The sequence below is a fragment of the Leuciscus leuciscus genome (genome assembly GCF_965113295.1).
Source record: "Leuciscus leuciscus genome assembly, chromosome: 25".
NCBI classification, from domain to species: domain Eukaryota; kingdom Metazoa; phylum Chordata; class Actinopteri; order Cypriniformes; family Leuciscidae; genus Leuciscus; species Leuciscus leuciscus.
The window spans coordinates 21,671,500-21,683,639 of NC_138724.1; the positions used below are offsets into that span (position 1 = coordinate 21,671,500).

Here is a 12,140-nt window from a genome sequence, read left to right on the forward strand (position 1 = left end):
CCTACGATTTCTAAAGGAAAGGGTACCGAGAATGTGCTCATTCATAGTTTTGGTCTAGTGCGCTGACCTGACTGGCAGTTAAATGCTGTATTCTTGGAGGTCCATTTTGGCGTATACAGAAATTCAGAAGTGGCCAGAGGACAAATGCAAACATTAAATCCACCGGATATTTCCACTGTGTTGTTGCAACATGGGATTGGAATTCTAAACTTGTTCCTGGATCAGTGTTATTTTAATATCACTGATATACTATTTTAGCTTTTGTTAATATTTTTAATTAGATTTTATTTTTCAGTTAAAGTTTTAGTCATTTTGTTTTGTGTTTTTGTCAATATATATATATATATATATATATATATATATATACACACACATATACAATAACAAGACATAATATATATATATATATATATATATATATATATATATATATATTAGTTTTAGTTCATCATTAATCATCATCATCATCAACAACATCATTAATACTACTACTACTACTAATACTACTACTAAATTATTCAAATTTAGGATTACGTTTTAGTTTTAATTTTGAGTAGGTCACCCAAAAATGCCTTTAAAGTTAAAATATATATATATTTTTTTTTAACCTGTGCCAACGTCTTAAACTTTCCCATTTAAACGGCCACTTCAAATCTGACCTGCTGGTCTCAGTGTGCTGTGTGTGTGTGTTCCTGGTTAACCCTATGGGGACAAAATGTCCCCACAATGATGGAAATACCAGAAATCTCTGGCCTTGTGGGGACATTTTTGGTCCCATGAGGAAAATAGCTTGTAAATCAAACTAAGTGATGTTTTTTGACTATGTAAAAATGCAGAAAGTTTTTTTAATTATGGGTAGGTTTAGAGTTAGGCCATAGAATATACAATTTGTACAGTATAAAATCATTATAATCATCAGTTTTAATCAACATTAAACACTGAAACCCAACATTTGTGTGTATAAGGATGAATTCTGTGTGAAAGAGCATGTACTGTGTGAACCAGAGCAGAGAATCAGCGTGACAGACAGTCCTGAGAGACAGCATTGTCCAAACAGTGTCTTTAACTGCTCTGACAATAACTCCTCTCTTCTGCTCTCTGTACTGCGTGTTCCTCCACAGATCCAGACAAACAGACACTAGTGCTACAAATCTCGCACAGCCACACACGTGCATGCAGGATGTTATATAACGTATTTTATCTTTTAGCACACTCAAATGCTCTAAATATACATGTGGTTGGACATCAGATGAGATATGACACCAAAGGTTCAAACTCCATAATAAAATCATGTATCCTTGATCAAACAAGTGCATTAATGTTATAACTAAAACTTAGTTTATTTTAGTTAAAGTACTCAGCTTGTTTCCTTAGATAAATGCTAAAGATAATGTATGATAATTATCACAAACATAACCAACAGTATGCAATGGTTTCTTAGAAACTTTGTAAGAAAACATCTGCCTTAAGAAAGAGTGTGAATGTGTGGAGGTGACCAGACAACTTTATTTTTTTCAGCATCAAATGTCTCCATCATCAAAATGAGCTCATTATAATGATCTAGGGCCAGTGTGACCGGTTGGTTTGAAGCACACCTCTATGTGTGAGTGCTGTGACTGCAGTTTACACAAAACAGTGTAACTAACAAGGAGCGGGTCTGTGTTGAGGTTACATAATGTGACAACAGACTTGAGGTCTTGTAAAGATTCTAGGTTTTTAAAGATCCTAATTATAGTTTCTAGAATAGTAGAATCTTTAGAATATTAGAAACTTTGCACTGTTTTAAACCTTAAAATATTTAGAATCCTTAGAATCTTATTTGAAATCTAAAAATGCCATAATGTTTGGAAGCTCTGAAACTCTGCCTTATATCTGAAACTCTGAAAGTCTTTATTATCTTTGAATTTTCTAATAAATGGGATTGTCCAAATTTGTTAAACGTTCTGGGGGCTGATTTTTTTCATGTTTTTGAAAGAAGACTTACCAAGGCTCTGTTTTTTGATTAGTTGTGAAATATTACTACAATTGAAAATAACTGTTTCCTATTTTAATACATTTAAAAATGTACTTAATTCCTGTTGTGGCAAAGCTGAATTTTCAGCATCATTACTCCAGTCTTCAGTGTCACATGATCCATAAGAAATCATTCTAATATGCTGAGTTGCTGCTCAAGAAACATTTCTTATTATTTTCAATGTTGAAAACAGTTGTGCTGCTTAATATTTTTGAGGGAACCGTGATATATTTTTTTCAGAATTTTTTGATGAATAGACAGTTCAAATGAACAGAATTTATTTGAGATAGAAATCTTTCGCAAACATGATAAATGTCTTTACCGTGACTTTTGATCAGTTTAATGTGTCCTTGTTGGATATAAGTAGTAGTTTCTTTCAAAGGAAAAGAAAAATGCACACAAAGCAGTGTAAGATAGCCAGTTTGTGAAGGTGTGTGTGATATCTTACAGAGTGTGAGTCAGTCTCTCCCAGCTTATCTGTCTCAGAACATCTCAGATCAGCAATGTCAACAACCTGAATCCTGATGACACTGAGCTGCTTCACACACGGTATACACGGTAAGCCAGATCATGAGGACATTGTAATGTCCATGTGAGAACAATTTGGTCCCCACAAAACCTGTACTTATATGTTGTGTGTAGAATATAATAAAGTGGTAATTAGAGCTTAAGTGTGTGTGTGTGTCTGCATGTGAGCTGGCATTGAGTGACTGAACTCTTGTGAGTGGATTAAAGTCGAGCAGCTGATTACAGACTATGAATAAAACCTCTGACAGAGCTAATGGACATTCAGCCGTTCACACACAAAGGATCAGGCTCACGCTAAAAAAAAACATGTGCAAAAACCCTTCTCTAATCACATGTTTAAATATCAGATTCTGCACTTTCTCATCTCTCTCTCTGCTAAAGAGGTTAATGTCATCAGCTAAACAGGAAGATGCCAGCCTGTGCCCAGCAAACTTCAGGAGCTGAATAAACTACTAGGCAGCGGGCCACATGGTCAGCCGACAGGCACTGCCGTGTGTTTAGAGCTGCTAAAATAAACAGACTAGCAGATGTGATGTATCCCACTGCACAATAACGTAACATAATTCAGGTACAATGCAAGTGCAAGCCAGGTGCTTTTAATTAAGTCTGTTTTTTTGTGCTAGCAAAATGTAATTAGCCGGCATTTTATCTTAAAAAAAAAAAGTTGAAAGTAAGCTAACTAACAATATAAATGTGCATTTTAATAAATAAACATAAATAAGCTTATCAAAAGGAAGGTTAAAACACTTCTCATATCTATTGTTGTTGATGTCAAATTACTAGGGCTGCATGATTTGGGGGGAAAAATCGAATTGAGATTTTTCTGCAAATACTTTAAACTGATTCTGATTTAAAACGTGTTTTTTTTTGTTTTATTATTTTTTATCCCCCGTGCTGTGCTGGTTTGTAGGGCTGCACAATTTGGCTAAAAATGTATGATCATTATGAGCCCCGCACATGACATGCGAAAAAAAAAATTGTAGGCTAAATTGTTTGCACGATTTACTATTTTGTCCCCTTGATTTATAAATCATGCGCACGATTTACTATTTGGTTGCCTTGATTTGCTATATCATGCGCACGATTTAGCAAATTGAAGGAACAAAATAGTAAATCGTGCACACGATTAAATCTTTTTTGCAAGTCATGTGCGGGGTCCAGACTCCAGTAGAGTAGATTATTTATCAATATGACTAGAAATTATTATTATTTTCAGCCTTTGTGATTTGCTAGTCGCACTAAACCATATCATGATTTTGGTTTTATTCCTTTTGCAGCCCTACAACATGCATCCAGTTTTACACTATTTTATGCAAATGCCCTGTGAACTGGTAGAAGCTAACCAAATTAGCCAGATGCTACCATGGACGGGTTGTGTGACATGCCCTCATCTTCAAAAAACATAAATCATACAGAATCAGGAACCACTGAGAGTCAGATGAACCTGTGTAACCTGAACAATTGAATGTATTCAGGCAAATATGCTAACTGCTAAGCTACAGTTATAGCAAAGCAGCTCCATTGCTTTTATGTCCATGTTTACTCTTCATTCTGACTGATAAAGTAAGTTAAACATCAGTAACACATGACTACTCAGTTCTTATCTGCTCTAGTTCTATCGCTTCGAGAAAGATGAGACAAGCCCTCAGGTTCACACGCCTCTAGCGTCCTAGCATGTATGTGTGTGAGTATTGCCTCCTCTGCACACTTTGTTGGGTCTCGGCGGAGGCTGACCCACTTTGTGCAGATCTAATCCTGGCACAGGCAGCCTCTGTGAGAATTACTGTCCCACAGTCACATGGCGCTCTGGCAGAAAAAAAAACATAAATATGATATTAATAATGTTAGAGCAGAGGGGCGTAAGGGCACACATGGCAGCTCAGCACACATCTGTGCTCTAGAAAGCCCTAGTGAACTGGAACGAGAGAAAGACAGTAAGAGAGACAGACAGGTTCAGTGTCTAAGCAATGTTAAGCTCAAGTGTCCTCTGAAGACTGTCTCTCTCTCTCTCTGTCTTCGTCGTACATTGTGTCGAGCTTTGTGACTCACATTTTGTTCCATCTTTCATCATAAGCCTTGAGTTTTTAAGACAGTGTGTCAAGTTAAAAATAGTTCAACTTGCAAAACACGTCTCCATTTCCCTACATTCTGTTCTATTCCACTGCACTCCATCCAACTATTTTTGAACACAAGAACATGAGCTGTGTGAACGCACACTAGGAAATGCATCAGATCAGGGTCAGGGGAACCCAAAACCAGTCTAAATATTCACAGTTTCCCTAAGATCAAGCAGACGACTGATCATTCAGGCAAACTAACTAGTAGTTTTGAAAATGTGTAGTTTTGCATGTATAACTAGAATCTAAGAATATAACCTTTAGAATGTTTAGAATCTGTGAATCTATCAAACTATGAATTTGAATCTATAAAGCTTTAAAATAATTAAAATATTTAAATCTTCAGAATCTTTGAAACTGAATATTTTCATCTTTGGAATCCTAAAATTTGAAATCTTAAAACTATGAATCCCTAGAATCATTGAATCCATGAAGCTTTAGAATCATTAGAATTTTTGGAATCTGTGAATCTGTTTGATTTACATCTGATTATTTGAAACGATTAATCTTTTAAATTTTTGTAATCTTCAAACCTTTAGAATCTTAACTCTTTAACACCCATCATCGTTTAAAAAAGAAAAGAAAAAAGGATCAGATCAGATCAGAATTCAGAACGTCTGGATCATATTCAGAAAGAATGATCCAAACATAAATGGAGTAGATTGAGTCCATCAACACCCCCAAAGCTCGATCCTGCGTTTTAATGTTGATGATCGCATTATTTTACATATACATCTTCTTACATGCTATCGCTTGTTTCTGCTTCTTTTTTGCCTGTGTTTTGATCCAGAGATTCAGTACTCTTTCAGAAGATGCGTAATAGCGTCCCCTACCGTATAACAGTGAAAACATGGAAAGCTGGAAAATGTAGTCAATGGCGGGGAAGCGTTGTCTCATAAATAACGGAAAATTCCGTCAATGGCAGGGAAAGAGTTAAAAAACTGGAATATTACAATGAATGATTCTAAGATTCTAAAGATTTCTTTTAGATTCTACAGATTCTTAAAAGAGCCTTCAGAATCATTAGAATCTCAGAGCAGGGGAATGGAACAGTACTGTACATCTGTGCTCTAGAAAGCTCTACTTAACTGAAACAAGACAGTAACAAGAAAGAGACAGAGAGACAGAATGATTCGTTGTCATTCCAGTTACTCTTCATCCTCTTGTCTGAGTCAATGTTAAGCTCAAGTGTCCTGCTTGACCCAGTCTCTCTCTCCATACTCATCTCTCTCTCTCTCTTTAAATCTGCTTTCTTTTCTTTTCATTTCTCCTCGACTCTTTTTGTCATACAGTACATTGAATCTCCAGAACTTAATAAGGTGACTGGGTCTGAACAATATAATGGAAGAGTTTGCGAGTTCACAGTCAGCCACATTCATCCTCAAAACAATTTTCCAAGACAAGACACAACAGCAAATATGAGAAAGTTCCAGACCAAAGCACTGCCTGACACAACAGAAAAATGTACCGTAGGCAGCAGAAACATTTTATACATCTCTGTGGTTGAACAATATGGGTTTCTTTAATGGATATTGCTAATGTAAAAATGAAACAATGTTTGTTACCAATTTCACTATCGTTAAATTTCAGGATATTCAATGTGAATTTGGCTCTCATGCAGATTTGTTGCAGGGATTCTGAATGCAGTCAATTGAGTCATGTGTAGGTCTGACCTGACTCAAATCTCCTTGCTTGAACCCTGCCAGGGCACAGATGTGCTGTTCATTCAGTAGATTTCCGCTCGGCAAACGACAGCGATTAAACCCAGAAGTGGCACGTGAGGAGAAGAGAGGGGAAAATCAACTGCGAGACGAGAGCTAGGCGACCCGGCGTTCTTGCAACACAAACAATGAGTTTAACGCACAAGCTCACGAACCACTACAATTTAATCCCTTGCCGGATTAGTTTGACTGCGCTGCATGTAAATGAAAAGTCTGAGTCCGACAGGACAGAATTTAGCATCTGCTGAGATCTAATTGACTGACTAAATATAACAACACACTTGGAAACAGATAGAAGATAAATCTTTTGAAACTATGAATCTTCGAATCTCTTATGAATCCTTAGAATGTTAAATATTTCAATCTTTGGAATCTTAAAATCTCTGAATCTTTGAAACTATGAATCTTACACTATTAAAATCAACAAATCTTTCAATCTTTGGAGTGACTTTATTGAGAATGTGGCTCTCATGCGAATTTGCTTCAGGGATTCTGAATGCATTCTGATTGACTGGCTGAATAAAACAACACATTTGGAAACAGATAGAAGAAGGGAAACTGTGATACAAGAATTTGTGGGAGGTGCAATGTCCAAAAAAATAAAGTTTCATCACTTACCCACTGCAGGAGCATCATACTCTTCGCCTAGCAGTATTTCTGGGGCGGAATATGCTAGTGAACCACAGCTGGTCATCAACATTGTCCCAGGCTTAAAGTGGTTACTGAAGCCAAAATCTGTTAGCTTCACCGTCCCTTGCTGCCTGAAGAACACCACATTCTCCGGCTTCAGATCTCTGTGGACAACATGCAGACGATGGCAGTAGGCTATCGCTCGTACAATCTGCGCAAAGTGCACTTTCGCCGTGACTTCGGCCACCCCGCCTTCGTGACGCAAGATGTAATCGTACATGTCACCTCCGTCGCCCAGCTCTAGGATGAGGTAGAGCTTGGTCTGTGTATCGATGACCTCATACAGTCGCACTACATTGGGGTGCTGGACGAGTTTCATGCAACGGACTTCTTGTAGCAAGTGGCCAGTTGCTAAATCGTCAAGCTTGGTCTTGTCAATGACTTTGACTGCTACTAGTTGGCCCGTGAATACATGACGGGCTAGTTTGACCACGGCGAAATGACCTTTGCCCAGTGTGCGGTCTAGATCATAAAGGCCGGCTATCTTGCCCTCGTAACCGCTTTTGGTGGCAGACATTTTGGATCAAGCAGTGGAGGTACAGTTGCAGGGCTGGGCTCGTTTACGTAAGGGAGCTGAAGGAAACTGGGACTCTACTGAGACATCACCTGTGGAAACACAAAAGAGAGAAAATGACAGTGAGGAAATGACTCAAAAACAGCGAAACCCCTGCACATAATTGTTATAATGAATTTTATCTCATATATGGGGAGAATGTATCTAATCAGTGATGCTTGCTTATAGGATAAAACCTAACCTTTACCCACCAAACAACCCCGAAAGGCCAAGCAATTGCAGAGCAACACGCAAGCAACCACTCAGATCACCCAAGCAACTGAAAGGCAACACCCTGGCAACCATCCACAGCACTCTAGCAACATACCAGCAACCACATACCACATACCAAACAATCACTCAACATAAAGTATGTCAGTAACCACACAGCAACATACTAGAAACCACCCAATGAACTGTAGCAACTGCATAGCAACATGCCATAAACCAGAACATGCTAGCAAGAGCAATGGCCTTAGAACCATCCATAACTTTAGCAACCTAATAGCAAAACCCTAGCAGCAACAAAGCAACGTGCCGACAGCCACTCAAAATACCTTAGTAACAGCCTAGCAACCAGAGCAGTGTTAGTAATCATACAGCAACTCCCTAGAAACCATCTACAATATCCTAGCAACCACGTAGCAACATGTCATCAACCAATCACAAATCATTGGCAACAGCTGAGCGACACCCTTGCAGCCATTCATAATTTGAGCCATCGCATAGTAACACCCTGGCAACCCCATAGCATCATGCCAAAAGCCAATCATAACAACCTTCAAACCAATATCCTAGCAAGTAACAAACAATCAGAACACCTTAGCTACAGCATAGCAACAGCCTGGCAACCACCCATGACATCGTAGCAACCACAAAGCAATGTGCCAACAGCCATTTAGAACAATCTAGCAGCTGCACAGAACTTTAAAAGGTTCTTCTGTGGCATCAGACTGGAAAACCCTTTTAGGAATCTTTAAGTGCAGGGATGTAGTGCTCTTTGTGCTGAAATAGACAGTGCTGCAAATAGAGGCAAACTCCACTTGACTTTCACATTCACAGAGGAAGATGAGTGTGTGGAGAGAGCTCAGGGTAAGCCGTCTAACAGGTATACTGTATACACTATGTATACAGGTACAGCATACTGTATGCTCAAGAGAAGAGAAATACTGTTGGTATTAGCCTGCATGAATGCCAGACACTGATCTTAAAACATTTTGAAGAAAAATATAATTGACTAATTAACCAATTGTCTCATAAGCAAACAATTATTATTATATATTATTATACCCAGACAGAGCCTACTTTGTAGTACAGCAGTTACTTAGCAACAGTAGTTACTATTACGAAGAACTCAAACAAATCCACCCAGTTACTTAACAGAGAACTCCTCTATTATCAAACTGATAGGGAGTGACAATAATGACATGTTCAAGCACGAATATGGCTGTCTATTACAAATTCAGCCATACCTAGAGGTAACATCATAATGCATGCTAAGACAAACCCCATTCAATAGTGCAATTCTATAGGAAGTTATATTGATTGTGACATCCCCCCTATGGTATTAGACACATCTTTTGTAATATCATTGTGTCACGCAGTTGCAAGACATGTGATTAAGAAAATGTATTTCAAACATTAGGTGCACATGAAAACTTAAGGGAGATTAGTTAAGACTCAAGCAAAACCAAAACAAACAAACAACAAACAAAACAACAAACAAAACAAACAACGTCCCTAAAAGACACATAAAACAAAACCAAAACAACCATCCCAAAAAGACACATAAAATCAAACAAAAACCAAAACAACAATACCAAAAAGAAATATAAAACAAAACTAAAACAAAACAACTGTCTCAAAAATACACACACAACAAATACCAAAACAAAACAAACAACTGCCCCAAAAAGACACACAGCACCTCAAACAAATACAAATAAAATAAACAAAACAAAAACAAAACAAAACACAAAAACAAACAACGCCTAAAAAGACACACAACAGCATTAAAATAAAATAAAATACAATTCTGACATTAATCTCACATATAAATAATTGAGGGAACCCAGATAAAACTTATAAATATGCTCTGATTGAGGGGATACAAAGAGATAAGTGGAAAAAGAGGGGAGTGCGAGGAGAGAAGTGTTTTGGGACTTGGCGTCAGAGGAGTCGGATGACAGGGGTGTAGCACAAATGGTGTAGATCAATAACTGTAATGCGATATCATTATTAGAGTGCGTGTGTGTGTGTTTGTGTGGTTTGATGAAAGGAGCTTAATATTTAATGACCAATGATAGAGGTTGAAAAGGACACTAATGCCATGATGCCCATCTAAGTGTTAACTAATAAAAACTACAAATGCACATTAAATCACTAAAACTTAAATCTAATTCTAACACATGAAAATGTTATTATTCAGTAATGATATATTCATATGTCATCTATGCAAATATTTACACTCCTCATGCACATTGTATTCGGGCATCTGAATGATATGTGAGAAAAAAGGGATGTTCAATGTATGCAAAAGAGCAGTGTGAACATTCTCCATAAAATGATATTTTGCGTTCCCCAAATGAAAAGTGAGCTATTCCTTTAACAGAAGAGAATCAGATCTGTTTTAGTGTTTGCAAGATCATTATTTCCATTCAGAACTTCCTGCTTCTTACACCCTGGAGAGCAAAACTTTGATGTTTTGTTGCCTTTTGTGAGATGTATTTATTTAATGGTAAGACCGAAAGAGAAACAGAACCAGATGACAAATGAAAGTGCAAAAACAGAGCACAAGGATGTAACAAAGGCTGGGTGGCCTCTATATTGAGGAAGGATAGGGCTGTCCACCCTTTCCATGTTCAGAATCAGCTATATAAATTTACAAAGCATGGCAGTATTTCCTACAGGGAGCACAAATGGTGCTTCCTCCTGATAGCGCTCAGGCAGACACCCAGCATCCGCAATTTGGGATGACTCTCACAGTTACACAAGACTCACACATGCTAACACACGCAGGCATGGCATTTCCTCGACTTCCTGCAAACGAGGAACTCACGTCAAGGAGAAGGGAAGCAGGCTCGGCAAGCTCAGCGTTTCTGCGAGAAAATGTCTGCTGCCTGAACGAGAGATGCTGGGGTCTTTTGTCACCTGCTGCGTGAGAGTCAGAAGGAAAACAGACCCCGACTCATTTGTACGCCGATACGGAACACACAGACCCGTACGCGGGGCTGTCAGGAGGCACCAGGGGAGAGGTGTGAAAGGATGAGTCATCCCTCTCTCTCTTTTGAAGGGCTGATGGACGAGCAGAGTGAAGAGATGTGAAAGAGATGCAGAGTTGGGGAGAATATAATGGGGTTTCCTTTAGATATGATCTCATCGCCCCATGTTCCCATCATGCAATATTCATGGTGATGAGGTCAGCGTGGTGCAATGGGAGCTTGCGTGCCTGCTGTGCGAAGTGCATTAACGTGTACACTCAAACACACACAGTAAAACATTTAAACCACTGGTCTATCGGTAAAATTCATATAATGCAAACTGTTGGTCTCATTCACTAAGTATGCGTACACACAAATTTGTGAGTGAAATCAGCATACAAACATCAATAACTTTAATATTAAAAATTACTCTAAATTTATGGGGAAAAATGAAACCACGTACGTAAAAAAAAAAAAAAAAGATAAATTGTTTGGTATGTAGATATTTAGAGATCTTTCGAGAGCGTCAAATGTTTGCTGGGATGAAATAATGTAAAGGATAAGGAAAGGTGGAAAGGTTGTGTGAAAAGCCCTTATATAAAGATGGTTTTGCCATGTTTTATGCAAACTATTAACCTTGTGCACACGGTGGGTCATTTTGAATACTCCAAATTCATTAACAATAGAATGAGGTTAAGAATAAATTCATGCGCATACGCATGTGCTGTGAATTAGGTAGAATTATTTTTCGAAAAAAAAAGTTCTCCTCTGCGTACAAATATGAAATAATCTATGCGAATATTCGTGAATGTACACCCAGGGTTCCAAAACCTAGTAATTGTGGAATCCACATGTACCAGATGTGGCCCGGATCTGGGCCGACACTATGTTGCTGTCTGGGTGCCTAGTGCCTACTGAGGGAAAATTTGAAGTTCACACTCCAGGTCTATCTGCCTCCTAAACAGAATTTAGTCCAAATTCATAGGCAGTGTCAAATCAGGAGTCATGCAATCCCAGAATGCATTGCAATAAGTTCCAAGATGGCGGACAAAATGAGAATCGTTAACTATATAAATATACTTAATATACCTTCACACAGAATGCCTTTTTGCATTCCATTTTCTATGTACGCATGCGCTGTATGAATTTATTTGACCATTGCGCATACGTGATTTACAGGGATAGTTCACTTAAAAAATTTAAATTCTGTCATCGTTTACTCACTCTCAAATTATTCAAAGTTTGTATAAATTGTTTTGTTCTGCTGAACACATAGGAAGATATTGTGAAGACTGTTGGTAACCAAACAGTTGATGG

At 38.0% G+C, this 12,140-nt stretch overlaps 1 protein-coding gene across 3 annotated transcripts in view; it reads right to left on the reverse strand.

Annotated features, from left to right (window-relative positions):
• The window catches only part of snrkb (SNF related kinase b), a 27,705-nt gene that overhangs the window by 7,079 nt on the left and 8,486 nt on the right, over positions 1-12,140 (reverse strand). For 2 of the 3 annotated variants that reach the window (XM_082159496.1, XM_082159495.1), the window contains exon 2: positions 6,999-7,676. In XM_082159496.1, coding sequence (XP_082015622.1) covers positions 6,999-7,587 — 589 coding nt within the window. In that variant the 5' untranslated portion in view covers positions 7,588-7,676. The remainder of the gene's footprint in view (positions 1-6,998; positions 7,677-12,140) is intronic. The other variant, XM_082159497.1, reaches the window with a different exon arrangement.